The 25,624-nt window shown below is 34.3% G+C and overlaps 1 protein-coding gene across 8 annotated transcripts in view; it reads right to left on the reverse strand.

Annotated features, from left to right (window-relative positions):
* Nucleotides 1–25,624, reverse strand: part of ERBB4 (erb-b2 receptor tyrosine kinase 4) — a 1,163,457-nt gene that overhangs the window by 748,873 nt on the left and 388,960 nt on the right. For all 8 annotated transcript variants that reach the window (XM_001146866.7, XM_516067.8, XM_003309455.6 and 5 more), the window contains exon 2: nucleotides 409–560. In XM_001146866.7, the coding sequence (XP_001146866.3) occupies nucleotides 409–560 (152 nt within the window). The remainder of the gene's footprint in view (nucleotides 1–408; nucleotides 561–25,624) is intronic.

Here is a 25,624-nt window from a genome sequence, read left to right on the forward strand (position 1 = left end):
CCTTATGTGATATAAAATAATCTAAAAGTCTGAAGTGGCAGAAAAGAGGCAGAAATGGAGACGACTGGCTAAAGTTATCAATTGTTATCTGATTGGTCCTCTGACTCTCCTACTTCACAGCTTGTCAGAAAAAGATTTGCAAGATGTCATGTACTACATGGTGACAGAATCTTTTCTCAATCTTAGGGCAACAGCAACTGCTTTAAACGCAGGAGCGTCAGTCATTATGGCTTTGTTACTCTCGTTCTTTTCCTGGGTGTGTTTCGCTATCTCTTATCTTTTGCCTACAGTCACAGTGCCTGCCAGGCAGAAGAGCACCCCTTCCAGGTATCAGCACACAGGTCTGCCTGTATGCATCATGACGCCACTGTCCACTCACAAAGAAGAGAAAGAAAGCCACAGCTTTACCCGCAGGAAGGAGAGGTCCCGGTTGTGCTCAATGCTGGTTATCTCCAGGTTGCCCATGACAACCTCACAGTTTTCATAGTACTTGCGCAAGGCTCGGTACTGCTGTTCCAGGTCAGAGAGAGAGCTCAGTTTATTCTCCGTTCCTGCACACACTGCAAAGACAAGAAGATACACGTGAAATTACATAACCTTTATATGATATGCACAATGATAATATCTTTCTCAAAACTCTCTATTCCACAAGCCTATCCCAGTTCTCTGAATATAAATATTTCGATCGTCATTAAGAGGCATAGACCCACGCACTGATGAACATTTTCACTTTTATATTCCCAAATTACATGTGCTAATCACAGAGAGTAGGAAGGCATAGATTCCACAGAAATATATAGCAAGGAGATAAACTTAATCCCATTTGTTATGACCATATAAAGCAAGTAAATACACTTACTTTTATTTAAACATGGATTTTTTAGGACATATGATTTACTCTGTTTTCTAATTGGGTAATTCTACAAATGTAAATAAATCAAAATCAAAAGATAGTGAAAGCAACAATTTTATTTTAAAATCATAGTTATTATATCAGCTGTTCCAGCTGAGTAAATTTTTTACTAAATAAACTAGCACCTACAAGACCTCAAACATGCGTTTTTTTTTTTTTTTTTAACTTTTATTTTAAGTTCAGGGGTACATATGCAGGCTTGTTTACATAGGTAAACCTGTGGCATGGGGGTTATTCATACAGATTATTTCATCACCCAGCTATTAAGCCTAGAACCCATTAGTTATTTTTCCTGATCCTCTCCCTCCTCCCAACTTCCATTCTCCAATAGGCCCCAGGGTATGTTTTTCTCCTCTATGTGTCCATGTGTTCTCATCATTTAGCTCCCACTTATAAATAAGAACTGCAGTATTTGGTTTTCTGTTCCTGCTTTAGTTTGCTAAGGATAATAGCTTCTAGCTCCATCCATGTCTCTCCAAAGGACATGATTTCATTCTTCTTTATGGCTGCATAGTATTCCATGGTATATATGTACCAGATTTTCTTTATCCAGTCTATTATTGATGGGCATTTAGGGTGATTCCATGTCTTTTCTATTGGGAATAGTGCTGCAGTGAGCATAAACGTGCATGTGTCATTGTAATAAAATGATTTATATTCCTTTAGGTATATACCCAGTAATGGGATTGCTAGGTTGAATGGTATTTCTGTCTTTAGGTCTAAATTGAAATATTTGTAAACATATACTACAAACCAGATATGTAAAAAATACAACTTTTATTGTTATCAACTAGAGTATCACTGTATATATTCATGAGTTTCTGAGGTATAATGGACTGATAATAAATAATCTGTCTGCCAAGTTCTATTCCTATGTGAGCACATAAGTTTACACAAGTTTTTTGTTTTGTTTTTTAATTTTGTGGCTGGGCATGGTGGCTCACACCTGTAATCGCAGCACTTTGGGAGGCCGACGCAGTTGGATTACCTGAGGTCAGGAGTTCCCAACCTAGCCAACATGGAGAAACCCTGTCTCTACCAAAAATACAAAAATTAGCTGGGCGTGGTAGCTCATGCCTGTAATCCCAGTTACTCGGGAGCCTGAGGCAGGAGAATAACTTGAATCTGGGAGGAGGAGGTTGCAGTGAGCCAAGATCATGCCACTGCACTCCTAGCCTGGGCAACAGAGTGAGACTCTGTCTCAAAAAAAAAAAAAAAAAAAAAAAAAAAAAAATTGTGTGTGACTTCCAGAAGCCAGATTTTTAGATACTATTCTTATGGTTTATATACCTGCCAGAACACAATCTTCACCACTTAATGTACTGACTCTAATCCTAAGTAGATTAAAAATAGATATTATAAATCTATTAATAATGGTATGTAAAGAAAATGGTTTGGTAAGTTACATAAGATATACTGAATTTAAGGCAAGATACAAAGTGGAGACTGCAAACATACTAGGAACACAGCTTAGTAATAAGGCAATATATACATTCATGTCTTATATACACAGAAGTAAAAAAGATGCCATGATGCCTGATGTTGTTTTCAAAGGGATGAGTTCCTGTAGAGGAAGGAAAACACATCTAGATGGGTATAGCCTAATAATTAGGACCACCTTAAAGCCTGTTTTTGCCTATGAACACATCGAAAATAACAAAAATCTTAATCCAAAAATCTTGAAAAATAGTGTATGTCTGTAACCATAGTGGAAATTCATTATAAAAACAAAATCCAAACTTTTAAAGTCTGGATTTCTAAAGTTCACCAAAAAGTATATTTTCTAGAAGTACTCTGTTACCAGCTAAATTGTGTGTCCTAAAAGACAAGTTGAAGTCCTAATTCCCATTACTTAGAATGTGACCTTACTTGGAAATAGGGTCTTCCTAGATGTAAATCAAATTAAGATGAGGTCATTTGGGTGTTCCCTAATTCAATATAATGATAATAAGACAAACTTGTTCAACCTGAAGCTATCAGGCCACATGTAGCCCAGGATGACATTGAATGTGGCCCAACACAAATTCATAAACTTTCTTAAAACATTATATTTTTTGCTGGGTGCAGTGGCTCATGCCTGTAATCCCAGCACTTTGGGAGGCCAAGGTGGGCAGATCACGAGGTCAGGAGATCGAGACCATCCTGGTCAACACAGTGAAACCCCGTCTCAACTAAAAATACAAACAATTAGCCGGGCCTGGTGGCGGGTGCCTGTAGTCCCAGCTACTCGGGAGGCTGAGGCAGGAGAATGGCATGAACCCGGGAGGTGGAGCTTGCCGTGAGCCAAGATTGCGCCACTGCACTCCAGCCTGGGCAACAGAGCGAGACTCCATCTCATAAATAAATAAATATTTTTAAAAACACATTATGTTTTTTGAATCAGCTATTGTTAGTGTTAGTGTATTTTACGTGCGACCCAAGACAATTCTTTTTTCGATGTGGACCAGGGAAGCCAAAGATTGGACAGCCCTGATATAAGAAGAGGAAAATACCATGTGCACACAAAGACAATCAGGAAAGAAAGCCCCGTGACCAGAAAGGCAAAGGGTAGAGCTATGTACCTAGAAGCCAAGGAATGCCAAAGATTGATGGCCACCCCAGAAGCGAGAGAGTGGCAAGGAAGAATTCTACCTGGAGTTTCAGAGGGAGAATGAGCCTGCTGTCACCTTGATTTTCAACTTCTAACCTTCAGGACAGTGAGAGAATAAATCGCTATTGTTTTAAGCCACCCACTCTGTGGTATGTTGTTACTATTTGTCTCTAAATTCCACATTAAATAAATGTTAAAAATCACTTTCTCTCTCTCCAGGGTCCTATCAGCTTATAACCTCCATGCTACACTTCCATTGCTCCCTCCAAGCCCTTTATACACCATGCTGGAATTCATTTATTGCCTTTGAGAATGCAGATTTTGTAGAGTGATACGGATGGATGCTATGGTAAATACCTCTAAAATCTTTAATATCCATTTTCCAATTCCTTCATTGTAATAGACTGCACAATTTTTAGCTGGACACATGGTCACCCAAAATAAAGATTATATTTCTCTCCTCCCCTTAGAGGTAAGTTTGGCCAATGGACTAAGTTCTGACATGTTGCATGACACCTTCCCAGAACTTGATTTCAAACACGGTTGAAGCCTGAATTTGCCTGGTTTATTCTTCGTAAGTTCTTCCAGCCTGATGCCAGAAATGCAGATGTCATGGCTAAAATATGAGCCATCATCTTGGACCGTAAGAATGAGTGACACACCTTAGAGATGGCTGAGAACTGAGCTAAAAGGAAGTAGGATTTTCAAGCAATAGATATTTTACATTGTCATATTATCAATACCATCAAGATAATGATGAATATTGGCCCCACTTGCTAAAATGTTACACACAGAAAGGATTAAATTCTAGTTGTGTTATATGCTTTTGACTTTGAGTAAATTTAACTATTGTGCTTGGTTTGACTGAATTTGCTAAATATATAATTAAATTACAATATCATTCCTAATCATAACGACATTTTATTGGCTCTGTGGAACGTTCTCTTGTTATTAAAACAAACACCCAGGAAGAAATGATATTCAACATAAGGAGGAGAAGAAGAAAAAGTTGATTCATGTGCATATTCCTTATAAATCAAGATCGAAGTCCAAGATATTTTTCACTATATATTAAAGGCCCTTTTGGAAAAAACCTTAATCCATGATCTTTATTTTATGGCTCCCAGTAAATTTATATAAAATCTTTATAAACTAATAAAATGACTGTTGAGAAAAGGTATTATATGGGTTTATGAAATATAGATTTTAATTATCTCAAATTCCAATGAGGATGAACATATTTTAGTACAACCAATTATGGGGATAATATAAGCATCCATTAATAAATTTGCTGCACCATTTCTAATGTATATCCAATAACACATTGCAACCTATATATAATTTATGTTGTATAGTTTCTCTCAATTGGAAATAATACTCATACTTGAATATTAATATAAAAAATCAATAGGTAATAATCTAAATGAAAATGTTCTCAAAATAGTTGGTGTATTCTGACCTTTTATATAGAAGCTTAAACAACTTTTGAGAGATGCATCTATTAGTATAACTGCAATATCTAGGTATTTTTGCATAATTCCCATTCTACATATATAAAAAGGTATACAATATTATATCCAATATAATATAATATTATACAATAATATTCAAATCTGGATAGTTATATATTCATAAGTTCTCATTAATATTCATTTAAATATTTGTATGGTATAAATACTTAGGATTTTGTTTAAACTTCTTATAATGAACATATGCTACCCTACATTGCAATAATTCATTTACTTGATAACAGAACATTTATAACTCGTACTCAGAAAATGGCCCTCAACTAAAAAAAATTGCTATTCCTCAATAAATGATCAGGTAAGTTTTGTATATACCTTCTTAAAATGGAAAATTTGAATAAGTATGTTTAGAAATATTTTTTGACAAAAAAAGATCCTCCAAAAAACAAAATTAGATTAATCACAATACTCTATTTGCCAAACATTCTAGTCTTTGCAGTTTTTTTACTACATGCTGTTCAATTTAGTAGATATTTTTGTCTCATTGAGGCTTTCATTTATGTTTGATTCAAACTATCTAGAATCCACAGTATATTCATCATAAATTTTATCTTGAAAGACACACTTGATTTTTAAAGAACTGGTTTGGATAGGCTCATAGAAATCATTTGTAGTTGTTTTTGTGGAGCCTCCACTGAGTAACTCACAACTTTCATTTGTCAATTGATTTTACAATCAAGCAATGTATACAAGACAACGCTTAAACCATCAAGTTTCATTGATTTCACAAAGCTGTTTATCAAAACACAATTGAAAAATTGTCTTCAGCAGCCAAAACAAGTTTAACAAAATTCAGCCACCTTTGTCAATACTATTATAAAGTCCTTAAACTATAAGCCTACAATAGTTCAGGCATCAAAAATCCAAAATTTACATGTGCTCCCTAAAGTTTTCATTCCAAATGTAACTCCAGGAGTAAAGCTGGATGTGAGGTCCTAATAAAATCCTCAATTATTCTATTTGTATTGATTCTGTTACAAATGTAGCTATACTTCCAAACACAGGCTTTTTATTTTTCTTAAGATTTATATCCAACAGTGTGTGAACCATATAATCCTCATTCAGTAAAAAAGTAAAAAGTCGGTAGCAATATAAAAAGGTTGGTTAACAGTGGATTAATTTGATTCATGGGGAAATATATTAAAAGTAAAATAATGAAACCTTAACAATATCTATATTAAAACTAAAAATTAATTATCGCCTCCAAGCTTGTTCTGGCTATGCAATCAGCACTCTATTTGCTTACAAAGAAAAGATGATGGGAATTAAAAAAAGAGAATTACCTAACTCTCAAATCAAATGCCTATTGCGAGATATCAGTTTATCAATTAAGAAATGAATAATTATTTATTTGGCATCTACTCGTCTCCAAATGTCATGAAAAAATAATTACTGAGAAAAATTTCCAAGTTGTTTCATAGGGGCTTGTATAGTTTTACAAGGCACGTAGCAAGGAAAGCAGTGAGCAGTATATTTAAGTCATGTATATATTGTGTGTGCATAATTCAAAGGCTGGCTACATAAAATATGGAACTTGATAAAAAAATTCTTTTGCTGATTTAACACCAATAAGTACTTTCCTTTTCAGAAATGTTAATAAATGCACCTTGGATTTATGCATATTGTTGGGCATTAAAAAATCTAGCATTGCAGTAAACATCAAAATACAAAATATTGAAGACCACAGAAGAAGCAATAACTATTTCCAGTGACTATTAATGAATGCTATTATAGTTATGCAGAGATGGCAAGTTTTGTTATCTCTATGTTCAAAATACATCCCCAAATGGGTCCAAACTTGTCACTTCCACTGCTATAGTCATTTAATCCAAAACACTGCTATCCCTTCCCTGGACTTACACAGCGGCCTCCTAACTAATGTCTAGGATTTCCTATTTGCCCCCATTAATTAACTCGCAACCCAGAGAACAGAATAATATTTTTAAAAATATAAATCATTCATGTCACTAAAAACACCCTTTGGCATCTCATTAAACTTACTGCAAAATCCAAACTCTTTAGCTTGTAGGAATCTGTAGTCATCTTTTCTCAAATGTCATTCTTTCAGAAAAGCCTTCTCTGACCACCTTATTTAAATAAGTACCGGGTTTCCAAACATTGTGCTCTACCAGGAGACACAACAGTTATTCCATTGAATTGGAAGTGACTGCCGTGCAGCTACTTTGGGCTCCTCATTCCTTTGAATCAACAGGCAAAGAAAGGAATTGCTAAGCTGGCTGGGATAATTGATCCTGACCACTAAGGATAGTAGCAGATTCTATCAATATTACTACTCCACAATGGAGGTAATAAGGAAGAGTATGTCTCTAATACAGGACATTCCTGTGGGCGTCTCTTAGTATTACCATGCCCAGTGATGAAATTCAATGGAAAACTACAACCACCCAATCAAAGCAGGACTAGTACGGTCCAGTGCATTTTGCAATGAATGTTTGTGTCACCTCAACAGGTAAAGAACCATAACCAACTGAGGTGCTTGCTGAAGGCAAAGGGAGTATGAAATGGGTAGTAGAGAAAGGTAGTTATAAATACCAGCTATGGTCATGTGACCATTGACAGAAATGGGTACTGTAATTGCCATAAGTATTTATTCCTTATTATGTTATGAATACATTTTGTGTGTGGGTGTGTCTGTTTCTTTTCCTCTCTTATTTCCTTATCATGAAACATAAGATGTATTACTTTATGTCATAATATTTAAGTATTCTTAATTTTACACAATAGTATTTAAGTTATAGGATATCAAGGAGAAAAGCAAACATCAAAAAAGACTTCACTTTCTCTTCTGGGGACAAAGTGCATTTTTGGTTGTAGGCATAATAGTTGTACCATGTTAGATGAAATCATTTACCTTTTATTGTCTTTATTTGGAGATTAAGTACAGATTAAGGAGATGCATATGGGTGCTACACTGACAAGGGATGGGCTTGTGATGGGTAATTTTATATGTCCCTTGATTGGGCCACAGCATGCCCAGAATGCTGGCTAAACATTATTTCTGAGTGTATCCATAAGGGCGGTTTCAGAAAAGACTAGCATTGAATTGGTGTACTGAGTAGAGCACATGGCTCTCCCCAGTGTGGGTGAGTATTATCCAATCTGTTGCAGTGCAGGCATGGATAGAATAAAAAGGCAGAGGAAAATGGAATTTTCTCTCTGCCTGACTGCTTGAACTGCGACATAGATCTCCAGCCCTTGGCACTTTAGGTTCTTAAGTCTTCATACCCAAACTGGAATCTATACCATTGCCACTCTAACTCTCAGGCCTTTAAACTACACCACTAGCTTTTTTGGGTCTCTAGCTTGCAGATGGCAGATTGTGAGACTTCTCAGCCTCCATAATTGTGTGAGCCAAGACTATATAGTACATTTTAAATAAATCTCTATGTGTGTGTGTGTGCTATATATAGCATATATATGTGTGTGTATATATACTTGTATATATATGCTATCTGTGCATTCCATGGCCCAGACAAATTGACATAGAAAATTAACTATCATAAGCCCATCCCTTGTTAATGTGGCACACATACACAACTTCTTAATCTGTACTTAATCTCCAAATAAAGAAAATAACAGGTCATACTTCCACCTAACATGATACGACTATTGTATCTACAACCCAAAATGCACTAACTCCTTCCTTGGGAGAGAAGGTAAAGTCCTTTCTTCATGTTTGCTCTTTTTGATATCCTGTAACTTAAATTTTTTTGGTTCTGTTTCTCTGGGGAACCCTGAGAAACACATTCATGTTTATTCATTCTCCACACAGAGGCCAGAATGTTTTTTTCAAAAATGTAAATTGTTCATGTCACTCCCCTACTGAGAACAACCCTTGGCTTCTAATTGCACTGACTATAAAATCCAAAGTTCTTATAGCCTATAAGAACTTGTATTTAAGTATTTGCTCAAATGTCACCTTCTCAAAACAGCCTTTTCTGACCACCTTATCTAAAATAGACATCAGGTTCCCATACATTGTGTTCTGCTTTCTTTTCATTTTGGTGTTGTTTTTTTTTTTTTTTTTGCGATGTGAATTTACATTATACATCTGCAAGTTTACCTTTTTATGATATGTCTCCACATTAGAATGCAAGCCTCATAAGAGAGGCCTTTGCTTAGCACCTCGGAAAGCAGGCATATAGCAGATGTTCAGTAAACATCAGTAAACAGGCATAGCTGTTCAGTAAACATTTGTTAAATAAATATATGGACTTCAGAGTCATTGAGAACTAGAATGAAAAAAAAAAAAGGTAAAGAATATCCATAAAGGAAGGCCAGGTGTGGTGGCTCACGCCTGAAATCCCAACATTTTTGGAGACTGAGGCCAGAGGATTGCTTGAGGTCAGGATACCAGCCTAGGTAACAAAGTGGGACCCTTTCCCTACAAAACCTTTTTAAAAATTAAGAAAATAAAAATAAAAGAGAACTAGAATGGAGCCAGAATCAAACACTGGTTCCTCCATTTTTAAAAGCTGAATGAACTTGAGCAAATCACTTCATCACTTTGAGTCTTGGTTTCCCTATCTACAAAGTAAGGTTTTATGCTGAGTGTTATTCATAAATCCAGCTTAATTGTTATGAGCACAACATTTCTAGGATAATTTTTTTCAATTGATGGGTAATAGTCATTCCTATCTTTTTTCTAACCCTCATGGAAATGCTTCCCTTAACTCAGCATACATTTCATCATGTTATATATTCTAGAATTCTACTTTAAAACTAGGGTTTTTATTTCAGACTTGAATATTGCAATTTATCATACACTTTTTCAGTTTTGAGAAGTTTTTTTTTTAATCTTATTAGGGTAAATTATTGATAAATTGCAATTATTAAACCATCCTTACATTCTTGAATGAATCATATACAATGATCATACATTACTCTATCAGTAAATTCTGGATTTTATTGCTCTTATTCATTTGTACTGGTATCTTTTAATATAAAAAATTTGTATCAATGTTTTAAAATATCTTTATCAGATGTGATTAGGGCCAAAAGAGTTTAAAAATTGAAATGAATTTATATTTCAGAAATTTCATATTCTGCATAATTAAATGTATTAAAGAAAAAACTATTAATAGCAAAATAGGAAATGTGTTTCATAATTTTCATTACATAAAACTAGACATAAAATATTTTTCAGTATAAAAATTGGTATCCCTTTAAAAAAATCCTATTATGTATTATCTGAATCTTTATCTTCTACCACTGTTTTATTGATTCCCAAAGTGATAAAATGTAGACTGCTGAAATTAACTAAACACTTTCTTTTTTTTTTTTTTTTTTTTGAGATGGAGTCTGGCTCTGTCGCCCAGACTGGAATGCAGAGGTGCAATCTCGGCTCACTGCAAGCTCTGCCTCCCGGGTTCACGCCATTCTCCTGCCTCAGCCTCCCCAGGAACTGGGACTACAGGCGCCCGCCACCATGCCTGGCTAATTTTTTTTGTATTTTTAGTAGGGATGGGGGTTTCACCGTGTCAGCTAGGATGGTCTCGATCTCCTGACCTCGTGATCCGCCTGCCTCGGCTTCCCAAAGTGCTGGGATTATAGGCGTGAGCCACCGCGCCTGGCCTACTAAACACTTTCTAAACAATCCTTGAGCCTAATGAAAAGAACTTTTGGCATTGTAGACCTTTACTAATAGATTTGTACCTATGGAAGACATAGGTATTCAATACCACAGACAGATGAAAGATAAATCAATATATTATATATACTCCTATCTGCTGATCTATCTAAAATTGAATTGATCTGTACTTTACCTCTTTTGTTGACTTACAATAGTCTTTAAGAGCCCTCAAAATTCTTAAGTGCAGCTACTATATAGTGTGAGGGAAAATAACCTCATAACTGAAAACTAAAAAAACTGGTGTACCTCAAAATTATACATGATTGTCTTCTACGAGTAATATGGTTTTTGAGTAGTCTACCTTAATATAGTCTTCCCAATATAAACATTTATCTTTGTAAATTTTTGTACTTTGTATTTCAAAGATGAGCTTGGTAAAATTAAAAAATTGCAAATGATTTTTAATGTATCATATCAAATATCAACAACTAACTTATAATTGCATATATATATTCTTAGTCTTTATTGTTTCCCTGTCTTCAAATATTTTTTCTTAATTTTTATTTCATAACATTTCTATGTTGAAAATAGGAAAAACAGAAAGGCTTTACAGATTTAGAAATTACATTTCTGTCATCTATACATACTTGGATGAAATAATAAGATCACAGAAATACAATTGTCAGAAATGTAATATTCCCTTTACCACATTTTGTCACTATTCTCTGCCTGCCCTCTTTATCCCTCCCTCATACAAAGTCCTTCTTATTTACTTTGTAGTATTTCACTTTCTGTGAAAGTGCTAGGTCCTTAACTTTAATGTAGGTACTGGACTTGACAAGCAATTAAAACAAACAATTTCCACTCATCAAGGCTTGCCAAATTAGTCATCTGCCATCTGCCCCATCATCTGGCTCTCCTTGAGGTCTTGCTGTGAATCTGGATGCACTTTCACAGATTAAGAGGGACAGTGCAAACCTCCAAGCTGGTAAAATGCCAGTGGGAGCTAAGTATGTAAACATTAGCAAACATCTTTCTTCTCTAGATTATCATGCCTTCAACCATCCCCTCGTGTCTAATAAAAACCAGCCTGATTGTGATGCCTTATCACTGTGAGACCTTTGCCATTCACTGTAATTAAAGCGGCAGTGTGTGGGATATTTTTCCTGTTAGGAGAATTTACAAGAAGGAATTAGACTAGATGTTCCTAATATGATACTATACTCACATATCAAGGTTGATTTCTTAAGCATTGATAAAGATGTGCACATTAAGAAATGGACTATGGCCTTTCTCTTGCATTGGTTTCAGAGTGAGACTTCCTTTTTCATTCCTTTCATCAGCTAATGTTTACTTGACTAATAATATGCAATAGGCACTATCTAGGGTAAATGTTCAATCAGCTTACACTAGTAACGGGCAAAAATGAGAAATAGCAAGAGTGAAACATTGTACTATTGTCACCCCAAGCTTGTTTATAAGGTCTCAGCATTCTCCAACCCAGGGCTACTCTTGGGCAATAGGTACCTTCGTGCAAATGCACTAGGGTGGCACTCTTTTAAGTGAAACAAACTCCATGAGGGGCACATGACCTGGACATCACAATATGCACTGCATTTTATCCCCATCTGTTCCCTAGTACATGAGTATGCTTGCAGTGATGAGCTTGCATAATTGTAAACAGAAGCTCTGGTTCACTCCACTGTTCCAAGTTATCTGTCCAAACTTGCTCATTCAGGGTAAAGTTGTGTCTAATTGAACGACCCTTTTAAAATTAAAAGAAAAGTCTGTGAATGTTAGACTTGGGGTGAGAAGAAGGGGTGTGGCAAACAACATTTTTGACTGACAGTCTTTACTGTTATCTTCAGATGATTTACATATAAAGCCTAATCCAAGATCACCTTCTAACAAGTTTTCGGGGATGTTTTAAAACCCAATTCATAGTCACATTATTCTCTTGGATATAAAACAAAAAGCACCCACCTGATACTAATATAGACTAGATTATAAAATATATTATTATAATTTATTTTAAATTGTTTTCCTGTGCCCAAACTCTATTATTCTAGAAACTAGATTCTATAATCTCCAGTGGGTTGGTCTCTCTAAAACATTTAGATGAGTAGTGGGTTGTTATTTTTACAAGATAATCATACTTACAAGTACAGTCACAATCTACTTTCCTTTTTTTAACTTTTATTTTAAGTTCCAGGGCACATATGCAGGTTTTTTACATTGGTAAACTTGTGTCATGGGGGTTTCTTGTACAGATTATTTCATCATCCAGGTATTAAGCTTAGTACACATTAGTTATTTTTTCTGATCCTCTCTCTCCTCCCACTCTCACCCACCAATAGGCCCCAGTGTGTACTGTTCCCCTCTGTGTGTCCATGTGTTCTCATCATTTTGCTCCCACTTATAAGTGAGAACATGCAGTACTTGGTTTTCTGTTCCTGTGTTAGCATGCTAGGGATAACGGTCTCCAGCTTCATCCATGTCTCTGCCAAGGACATAATCTTGTTCTTTTTTGTAGCTGCATAGTATTCCATGGTGTATATGTACATTTTCTTTATGCAGTCTATTATTAATGGGCATTTAGGTTGATTCCATGTATTTGCTATTGTGAACAATACTGCAGTGAACATACACGTGCATGTGTCTTTATAACAGAATGATTTATATTCCTCTGGGCATATACCCAGTAATGCGATTGCTGGATTAAATGGTATTTCTGTTTTAGGTCTTTGAGGAATCAACACACTGTCTTCCAAAATGGTTAAACAAATTTATACTCCCACCAACAGTGTATAAGCACTCCTCCTGCTGAGCACCAAAAGAAACTATCAACAGAGTAAGCAACACACTTTCAAGTACTAACTGTAATTGGGTGTTTGATAAGGAGACAGCCACCACTAGAGAAATATCTGTCATTCGTTTATTCGTTCTGTCACGTATTTATTCAATAAATGGTTACTGGAAAACAATACATGCAGCTCCGGGTTATCTGTAAAACGAATAATAAATACAATCTATATCACAGATTTATAACATTTTACATTCTAAGATAAATCCTCTGTAGAATTTTTAGAAATAATAATAGTATACAAATTTAGTTAAGCTGCTAATAAATATAAATAATTTTATCTGACTTTGATTCACTGCTACTGAATAAGACCCACAATCAAAGTCAAAATTCATTTTACCCACAATAAAATATAAAACAGAGCCCTTCTCGCCTACCACACATACAAAATATACATCGTTTTGTATAAAAGTTAGACATCACTTGTGAGAAGAAATTTCCTGGGCATAACAGTAGTCAATGATGTTACCGATCTACTCAGCAGCATCTACAATGGAAGAAATATCATACCTTATGCTGTGGTGTGAATGTTTGCCCCCTCCAAAACAGATTGAAACTTAATCCCCAATGGAGCAGTATCAAGAGTCTGTTAAAAATTCAGTTTGGCATGCTGTAGCCTTCTTGCCATGTGATACCCTCTGCTGCCTCAGGACCCTTCAGACAGTCTCTACCAAGCAGACCCTCACCAGATGGAGCTCCTCAATCTTGAACTTTCTAGCCTCCAGAATTATAAGAAACACAATTCTTTTCTTTATAAATTACCCAGTCTCAGGCATTCAGTTATAGCAACAGAAAAAGGAGTAGGATACCTTACAAATGTTTGATTCAGTTAGCCAGGTTAGTGTATATCTTTTAGTATATATTTAACTAGGTCCTCATTCACTTGTCTAAAAGGATAAGGAAAAATTGCTCTGACACAGACCGGATACACACATTATTGAAAACTATTCCATTTCAGGCTGATTTTCAATTAAGTCCCCATTCTAATTTACTTAATAACGATATGATTGAACATGTCGTGGGTATTGTTTTTAGTCTTTTATCATTTTATTTAATTCAGAAATTTGATATTATAGTTAATAGCTAATATTACTACCAAGTTCCCTACTCACTTCACACTCCTATGGGTAAGTAAATGGGACTTCAGACATCACATGGATAGTTACTTAATTTGGAGTGTTTTCCCATAAAGTTTCACTAATCTTTGGATTTAAAAATCTGATATCCTATTCGTGGGCTTTATTACAATAGAGTAGCATGTTATAATACAAAATCTATGATAAGAGATTGAGAAAGTAAAAGTCCAACCTTTTAATGGAATTCACATCATTCACTATGACACACAAAGAAGAGCCAAGGTGACATTTACCAAATTTTGTAAGTATTAGAGATGAACTCAGAAATGTCTTCTACATTTAAGAGCAATATTTAGAACAAACACACACACACACGCGCATATGCACATACACATACATAGGGATACAATATTTGCTAGTATACAATATTTGCATTTTTATGCTACAATGATAACACAAAAATGCATTACAAAGTTCCTTTATTTTATCTAAGACAATTTGGCAATAAAGGTATCAAAAATATACCACTGAGTACTAAAAATATCTCATATCACACTAACAATAATAGAAGTTCTATAGCATCAGGTTCAATTTTTTAAAAAGTAGAGAATAATTGATTATTTTTTTCCTTATATAAGATATGAGTAGTAACAAGAAAAAATTTTTCAATTGTAGGTTTTAAATTATGTAATACTTGCATAGTTATTTTTAAATCAATGTGAATTTCTGAGAGTCTAAATTATATATTTTGTAGCTGACAAGCTTCATATGTGCAAAACATATTTTCTAGCAGGTAAATACAATTTTAAACTAAATCACTTACTGTTTACATAGAGATACAGGTGGAAAAGAAAACACACACTAACTTCTATTTTTAATCCTGTCACAGCACGAATCTGATCAATTTTTAAAATTTGAAGCATACCTTTTCCGAACATGACTCATTTTCAATTCCTGACACAAAAATAATATGCACTTTATGATAAATTATATAAATAAGTATCTTTTTTATTATAGAATTCAAGTTTCTACTGATATTATTTGCCAGGATAAAATATAATCAATTAGTTGTTACATTCTTTGTAAATGTTCATTTCTTTTCAGATGCATTTACCAACTGATTATAACTTGTAAAGAAGACTTAATGCAAGTCAAATAATGACTATAGAATCTGGTTATAAAATGTATTAACTGTTTGAGAAACAAGATCCATGCAGTTGCATCATTTTTTATTGTTCTGGTCTCAAAAACTAAAATAAAATAAAATAATAACCCTTAAAACAATCAATTCTTTGCAAAGATACTTTTTAAGAATATATGGGTTTATGTAAATGCATATATAGATAAAAATATTAGCTGGGAAGAAAAAACAATAATATGTTGCAAATGGTTTCTCTGATCAATAGATTTCTGGGTATGAGACATATAAATATATATAGTAATATCTATATGTTTATGTATCTATAGTAATATCTATATGTATTTATATATAATATATGTTATATATATACATATCATATATATTTGTCCTGTCATTTCTAAATTTATACTAGTTTTAAGTATTGTAAATGTAAAAAGTATATTTTATTTTTAAAAATAATTTTTAATTTTAGGAAAGGGTAAACAGACAAACATTCTATAATATGCCATTTCTTTATAGAAATGTGTATGCTAACCAAATTACTATCAATACTTTTGATAATTTCGTAATTTTAATAGAACATTATTTTAGATAAAAACGTGAATTTATTTTTGATGTAAACAGTTAAGAAACTTTATTTTAAAATATCTAAAATAAAAGTAAAAAAGAATATATTCCTTAAAAAGTTGAGTGTAAACTGATCTACTCATCTATAAAGTTGCTCTATAAAGTTCAAAAACAAAACAATTTCCCACCTGAATAGACTAGGAAACATGAGTGTGTGTGTGTGTGTGTGTGTGTGTGTGTGTGTGTGTGTGTGTGTAGAGGGGAGCATTTAAGTTAATACCATAATTTCTGTGTATGCTCTAGGTTCTTTTCTAGTTCATGCAATTTGATATACAAAATTGTATAATATTGTTTCTATTTTACTAATTATTTACCTCTTCTGATCTCATATTTTAAATTATATTACTAATGTCTATATATAACTATTATATAACTAATGTCTATAACTACTTGTTTTTAATTATTTAGGTTCAATAGTAGTATATTTCCATCAAGTAAAAATGCCGTAAACAAGATGAAATACTTATATGCTGAAGACACATTACCTTTTATAAATTTAGAACTACAGCGTTGTACTCTTAATTGTTATGCATTATATTAGAAGTCCATGACAGATGCTATGGATGACAGTCATTAGGTATTTACAACACATAAAAAGAATTTTATAGTACAATCTCAATGAGTACCAACCATTTTATTAATGAAGAAACTTGGCTCCCTGGTTCCCTCCATTTGTGACCCATTCCCTTCTCAATTTTTATTCCACACCGCGTAAAGAAAATAGGTGCAAGTTTCTAAAAATAACACTTCTTAGAAATACAAATAGGCTTCAGTCAAGTGAGTGCATGTAGAAAGACTGCTCCAACAGTACTATTTTTAAGATAGATTTTTTTCTTTTTTAAAAATAGAAAAACATTTCTGAAAGTTTATCCACTCCTTCCCTCCAATTTCCTTCAGCCTCCAATCTCATTTTAATAAATGGCACCCCTTTCACTAACTCAGGCAAAAATCTAGTCAGTCAACTATTCTCTCTTTCCATAACCCAGTTATAAAAGCCACAAAACCATATGCAAATCCATCAGCTCTTTCTTCAGAATATCTATCAGCTCCACCTTGCTATCTCTATTTCAAGTCACGAAAGTCCCTATTTGAATATTGCCATGTCTTTCCATCTGATGTCCCTGCTTTTCTTCTTGTCTTCCTCAAGTATATTTTATACCAGATATAAAACAATTTTACATCTTTTAACCTATAAATCAGATCATTAATCTTCTTCGCTCAAGTATCTCCAGTGGTTTCTCATATCAATCAGAATAAAATTAAAAGTCCCTATCTAGACCTACTACAAGGCACTTAGACCATCTATCTGCTACTTTTCTGATATCATCTCCTAGGATGTTTCACTTACTCAGATCTGGCCACAGGGGCCACCTTACTTGTCTTTGAACATTGCTATAAAAGTTTCAAAATGCTGATTATCAATTTATGGATTTATCTTGTGTACCAGTAACAGACTAGCATTGACTTGTGTATGGCACTTTGAGTAGCATCATTTCAAAACATTATATTTTTTATCACTTATCACCAGCTGCCATATTATATCTTCATTTACCATGTAAGCTCTATGAGGGCAGGAACTCTGTTTTGTTCATTACTATATTTATAGCATTTGGAAGTACTTGACCCATAGTAGGTACTCAGTAAATATTTAATGAATGAATGGATGGATGGATGGATGGATGGATGGATGGATGCATAAATGAATGACTGTTGATATTTTGGAATTCTGGCTAGAATTCCTCATTCATTATAACCCAAATGTTATTTCTGATGCTCAGAATGTTAGGACCAGAAAGATCTTTAGAGATCATTAAGTCCAGATTATTTATATAGATGAGAAAACAGCATTCAAGATAAGTTAAAGAACTCAGAAAAGGTCAAACAGTTAAATAAAGGACACATTATATACATATATATATAATATTAAAATATATATAATATATATAAATATTGTCCTCAATTATATAATTATATAACTCTAATATAGAAATATAGAGAACATGAATTCTCAAACGTTAGAGACAGAAATGGAATGAGACTCTTCATTTAGGCTATGTTCACATGGCACAGTGCCTCATGTGCTGCTGAGAGCTTTCATGAAACTGTCCACCTTTATGGAAAGGACTCTCAAACAAAATGTTACGCTGCCAGAAGAAAAACCGTATTGTAAAACTTGGCAGGGTGCTTAAGAACATTTGGCTAAACAGCACTAGTTGCCTATGTAATTGGAAAATAGATGTTTAGGAACATCTTTTTTTTTTTTTTCAAGTCCTGGCTGAAGCAAGTTAAACGTGACTTGTTAAAAGGAAACTTTTTGAAGAGTCATTTTAACAAAAGCATGTGTCATATGTATACAGAAGCTAACCAATATCACATGATAAACATAATCCTCAAAAATTTTCAAATCAAATTACATATTTCAAGTCATATTTTAATGTACTATTGAAACTTTAAAAATATCTCATTGTGATTATTTTGCAAATAATATTTTTGTAATGGAAAAATCACCTCATAATTTAACTGTTTTGTCAATTCAGATTTCAAAGATCATGCTTGCTTAAATATATTCACACCTGGAGTTGCACCTAACAACTGTATGCCAATTTACTGTCAGTGTATTATAATATTAAATTATTATTATAGCTATTATTATGGTTAATAATAAAGTATTGAATAATTTACAAAGCAGTTTTTTCCTGTTAACTTCTTTGATCCTAAATTACCTAAGAGATGGTTATAAGAGCCAAAATTATTAGAATAATTGCCAGGAATTCAAATTTTGGGTATCCTGGGAAAAAAAGGAACTTCCGAGAAATGTTCTAAAATTCTTCATCAATTAGCAACGAGGTGATAGAAATTCCCAGAAATACTAGATAGCCTTACCTTGGTATGGCAGTGACTCACATAGAAGGAATACTAGCAATGGGTTAAATAAAAACAGATTGATTAAGTTTCTATCCCACATAAAAAGTGGGAGTGAATAATATCTTCAATGGACTCTACTACAAGCCTCTTCCTTTTTGCACTTTGTTCCAATGGAAGTTAGTTAGATCGGCTGGACATGGTGGCTCATGCCTGTAATCCCAGCACTTTGGGAGGCCGAGGCGGGCGCATCACAAGGTCAGGAGTTCGAGACTAGCTTGGCCAATATGGTGAAAGCCCATCTCTACTGAAAAAAATACAAAAATTAACCATGTGTGGTGACGCATGCCTGCAGTCCCAGCTGCTTGGGAGGCTGAGGCAGGAGAATCGCTTGGACCCGGGTGGCGGAGTTTGCAGTGAGCCAAGATCACACCACTGCACTCCGGCCTGGGCGACAGAGTGAGACTTCATCTCAAAAAAAAAAAGAAGAAACTTAATTAGATCTATGAAAGTAAACTAGAAATAGATCAGGAATAGAAAATGGATTTGGCTACCATTGAAACTGTGGCTGATTTAGTAAGATTGCACACAGAATTCTGTTGGATGCATGCTAATTTTTTTTCAGTATTGTGATTTTACTTTGAACGTGAATTCTCAAATGATATGTATACTCTCATTAATACACATATGACCCTCTTTGGCAATTGTGTTAAATATTACTAATTCTTCATTAACCATTGAATGAAATTCTAGTCACCTAACTGGTATTTAAGATTTTCCATAAATTTAGAGATCTGCTACAATATCCCTTCACACTTGATCCAAAGTTATTTTTTCTGAAAAATGTTTTAAAAATAATCAAAACATAGTTTAAATATCATCCACCATCCAACTTATCCACAACTTTTCCTATATTTTTAATTCATTCCTTTGACCTTACCAAGAATACTTAGAAAGTATTTGACAAAATTAATATCCACCATTATCCTCAACTATTGCCTAAAGGTTTTCATTCTTTCAGAAAATTTCTGAATCAGTTACTCAATTTACATTTCCCTAAAATTTATATGCAAGGATTTATTATGTTTCTATTTGCAAAGTTGTTTTATTCTTTTTTTTTTTTATGCTTTTTGAAAGGCTTTATTATGTTCCAGTATATGGATCTTAATTCTCCATTAGATGATAAACCAGCTCATGGACACCTCAAATTTTGTTTTTATCATCTCTGGCTGGGCAGGCCAGATGTAGTTCTTCTATCGCATAAAAAGTATTACAGAGATTTGTACATGTAAGCCTAGATTAGCTTACTGTAACCCAGCTGAGTAGATAGTATAATAAAATTAAGAGGCAAAATTTTTAAAAGATGTTAGACTGAATATATCTTAAAAGCAGAATTTTAAAAATATAATTTCTAATCTTAGTATTTGCCTCTGCGTGTTTAACAGTTGATATCTCACATTCGTAAACCACTTTGGGGGAACTAAAAAAAGCTTTATGTGTAATTGAATGTTTACTTTGCAGCCTTCTACAGAATTAAGGAATCTGTGTTTTATAAGCTTATGTCAAAACATTTGGAGTATTTCTAACTAAAATGTGAGTACATACATAAATGTTTCCATTGCCTTTACATATTAAGTTTAAAAACTGTAGTTAAAACAAAAAAAATCCATTTGAAAATCAAACACTAGAGAAAGTTTTTAAAGACAGTTTTCGCAAGCCACAGCGCTCTGACTCATAAGGCTTGGATAGTATTTTTACTTCCCAGACATAGCTAGACTAGTGGTTGCATAAATACTATTCATTCACACTATCAGAGCCTCCTTTTACCTCATGATTATACCATCATATTCCTCAATGACTAGTATTTTGGTACCAATTGTTATAAATTTCAGGGTTGTCTAGTATAAAATTAGCCCTCTTCCAGTATCAAAATATTTCACATGCCATCTTAGAATAATTAACTTACCCCAGAAAAACTAAAGAGAAAGGGAGAAGGCAGTTGTTTTAAATGACCTTAAGACTTTTCTACATATTGCTATTCAGACTTCCAGTGATAAAACAAGAAATTGCTATAGGCCTCTAGACTTAAGAGTCACCCAGTCCACTCACTCTTCATCTTGCTACGCAATGCAGGTCACACCTGAGATTCAACAGCTAAGTGTACAGCCTTGGCTGTGCCCACTCAACACGGAGTGAAGCAGCCAGCATGCAGTAAAAAAAAATAAAAATAAAAATAAGCCACTGGAGTTCATTCTGTTGTACTTTCTCATCCTTATCGTCTTATTTTTTTCACTTTGTCAATCTGTTTGAGAACTCTTTGGTGTCTATTATCTCTCACTTTCCTACCCATCCTTCAAAGCGGCTCCCCTTCTCATCACCACTGTGGAAAACTCTTTCATTTCATCCTACCCTTGCTCAGACCCAGTGAACTTACACCCAACCTATACTTCCTGTCCCCCTAAGGGCCCAAAGGGGATAGTCTACTTATGCTTCCTGGTGTGTCTCCACTGAAGAGCCTGGTTACTTCTCCCTTTCTCATAAAAGAGGTCTGACAAAAGCCTGCAATTTCATTTAGTTCCATATTATCCTGGCATCTTGACATTATTGTTTGACTTTGCTGTGGCCAGTATCTCCAGCTTTCAGCCCAATAATTTAGCTGAGGTAATGAATTAAATATTTAGTGTGTCAGTTATATGTTTAGATTGGGCTCCTCAATAATGTTAATGCCCACTATTTCTCCTATCCTGAATAGTGACAGACTGCAAACTGCCTTGCTGGGACTTCTATTTTCTGTTTTATTCTGTTCTCTGCCTTTTGCCGATGTCACCCTGTTTTCAGCCTCAACATTAAATAAATAGCCAAATACACAAGTGCCAAGAATTGTTGACAATATAACTCTAGAAGCATATGGTGCTAAGCTAGTAGAAAAACAATTCTTAGCTCAGTAAGTATTCTTCATTTGAAATTGTGCACTATTTCTTCTCCTTCTACTTGAAAAGTCAGCAAACTTGAGGACCAAGTGTCGCCTGGGGATCTAACTTGCATAAAACATTGTGTTGGCTCTGAAGCACTGAGATTCCATAGCAAGCCCAGCAATACATAAACTCCTCTGGTACTCCTACATTATTTATCCCTGAACGCTAGGGGGCTTTTTGCAAAGACGTCCCTAACTACGGCAAACATTCACTCTATTTAATGTTTATTTAATTAACAGTGCACAAACACCAATTCTGTGAGTGCAGTAGAGTCTGTGCACATCTTTAGATTTATTTTCTCAATTGATTTGGAAAGGCAGTGGCAGAATGGTGCCAGACATTTCTTCCCACCCAGTTATCCTTTAACACCCAAGAATCTCTCTATCTAAAAAGGCATTGGTTAAAATAGGGTAAAACTGATATGGGGACAAGACAGAAGAAAGGAATATCTGGAGGAAAAAGTTGGCAGAGAGAAGCTCTGTTGTCATTGTTAGACTTTTTTTTTTTTTTTTTTTTTTTGAGACAGGGTCTCACTCTGTTGCCCAGGCTGTCGTGCAGTGCCAGGATCTTGGTTCACTGCAGCCTCCATCTCCGGGGTTCAAGTGATCCTCCCACCTCAGCCTCCTGAGTAGTGGGGTCTACAGGGGCATGCCACCATGTCCAGCTATTTTTTTTTTTTTTGTAGAGATGGGGTTTTGCCATTTTTCCCAGGCTGGTCTCGAACTCCTGTGCTCAAGCCATCCACCTGCCTCAGCCTCCCTAAGTGTTTGGACTACAGGCGTGAGTCATGGTGCCCTGTCTTTACACTTTCAAAAGAAGAATTACAATATTATTGTGAAATAATTGAATTTCTTCATTATATAAAATGTGAAGATTTAATCCAGAATCATTTAAGAGTTAGATAGGATGATCTGTAAGGTCACTGTTATTCTAAAATTCTATGTTCAGAATTACCTAGACTAGATTGCCTCTAAGTAGCACTCAGAATGAGACATCGACTGTGGATTTTTATATCCTAAAGCACACAGGATAAAACTCAGAGATAAAAAATGAATCACTCACAAACTACTATCTACCACAGTACATAACTCTAAAAATCTCTGTAAACATATGAGAAAGGAAAGAAGCATCTTCTCAGCAGAATTGAATAAATTGAGGATGTACGTATTGAAAATCTACTTTAGGGTATAAGACTTCTCAGAAATAAAATCAAATCCAATAAAATCAAATTTTGTTAGTTTGAGAAACATTGTAAAGTTTTGTTTTGCTGTCATTATCTGAAGCTTACCATTAACCCTCCGTGAAGAAACTGGCTTTCTAAACTGAGGTAACATAAAGTTTCTTCATATTTGCAATTGTGAGGAGTTGGAATCCTTATTTTTCTCAAGCCTGTGGTCCCTTTTCTGTGATTTATCCTTCTTTCTCCGTCTTTCCATTTCTAAGATTGGCCTAATAATCACTGTAATGTCAGATGACTAAGTTGTGGATGCACACTTTTTATTGAATTACCTTTTGTGCAGACTTCGTGTTAAATTTTGCATTTATTAATGAACAATATGTATTAGTAAAGTTATTTAAAGGTTCTATTTTATTATTCCATTCATCACCAGGGGGCAGCACAATTCCCAAAGAGTATTTTCTTTTTTTTTTTTTTTTATTCAGAGTGAAAAAGTACAATGGCATAATTGGTACCGATTTCTATTGCAGCTAGAGGCATACACAGGATTATTCTACTTTTTTATGCAATGAATATAGACTAAAAACTAGCTGGATTCAGAAAAGTGTATCTACAAAGAGGAATATACTTATTAGCAGATACCTCGCATAATTCAAAAAAGAAGGAAAAAGTATCATTAAGTTTGTGTGTTTGTGTATTATCTCTGAGGTACAAGAAAAATAAAATTATTGTTTTCTGAATTCCTTTATGGCACAGAAAAACATATAGGATGGCATTATTTCCCCTTACTATCTTGGGAAAGAAACATAAGTAATACAAAGCCCTAGGTACTTTCAAAGAGCTGAGGATGAAAGAGATGGGAGAAAGGTGGAGAGATGGAGATAAAGGGATATTTCAAAGATGAGAAAGACATGGTTGGTTTCCTGAAAGACTTAATACATCAAAGATACCACAGTTTAAGAATAGTAAATAAACAATTACATTTTATTTTAAAATTTGATTTTCTAAATTCACATACATGAGATTTGGAAAAGTAATTTAAGATGAATTTATCCTTCATGACATTACTGTTTATAAGCCTCCAATTGCTGCCTGGAGTATCACCTTTAAAAGTTCACATACATTGACACAGAACTTTCAAACTATAGTGCTCGTCACATGTACTCTTTTTTAAAAAATGTGTTGGTTTTTATAGATCCATAAAATAAAATGGGTTATAAAAAGTTAAAAGTTGTAGTAAATTGAACATGAAAATAAACAACTTATGAAATCTGATAATATTTGAAGGCAACAAGTCTACAATATTACCAAATAAAAAAGTATTTTGCTAACTTACAGGAAGGTAGAAATAGAAACAGCGGCACAGTAGCATATGCAGTTAAAATGTTTCAAATATGTTCTTATTTTTAATGTGAAAAATGCTCTTATTTAGAAAAATAAAACATGTACATATGCATACATACAACCCTTCCATTAGCCCTGTTTCTCCATTAAATAATGTCTTTCTTTTTTCATCCTCAAACTGAATTCATTCATTCTTTCTTTTTCATTCACTAAGCATTGCTTTCTGAACTGATTATGCACCTGCCCTTAAGATTTCTCTATTTTGTGGAGTAGACTGACATGGCAACAAATGATTCTAACAAAATTGAAATTTGTGTTTTAAGACAATACAAAGTGTCATGGGAATAAGAACATGGAAGTCATAGACTATAAACCCCTTGAGGACAGGGACCATGTTTATCTCATCAGGAACACTTAACTCCAGTATCTAAAGGAATCCTAGGCAAGCAGCAGGCACTCAACAGATATTTGTTCATTTATAAAATACCCATTTTTCCAGAATCAGAGTGGAAGACGAAACTTGCAAAACCGGGTATTCATTTCCTAAGGTTATTGTAACAAAGTGCCATAAACTGGTGGCTTAGAAAAGCAGAAATTTACCCTCTCACAGTTCTGGGGGTAAGAAATCCTCCAAAATTAAAGTGCTGGAGACCATGCTGCCTCTGAAGCCTCTAAGGGAGGATCTTTCTTTGCCTCTCGCAGTTTCTAGTAGCCCCAGGCATTCTTTGGCTTGTGGCAAGATAACTCCACTTTCTACCTCCATCTGCACATGGTGTTCTCCCTGCATCTCTGTCTTCACATGACTCTCTTCCTATAAGGACACCAGTCATATTGGATTAGGAGTTTACCTACTTCAGAATAATTTCATTTTCCCTAATTACATGTACAACAACTTATTTCCAAATAAGGTCACAATCTACAATACTAGAGGTTAGAA

Source organism: Pan troglodytes, chromosome 13 (assembly GCF_028858775.2).
Source record: "Pan troglodytes isolate AG18354 chromosome 13, NHGRI_mPanTro3-v2.0_pri, whole genome shotgun sequence".
NCBI lineage: Eukaryota > Metazoa > Chordata > Mammalia > Primates > Hominidae > Pan > Pan troglodytes.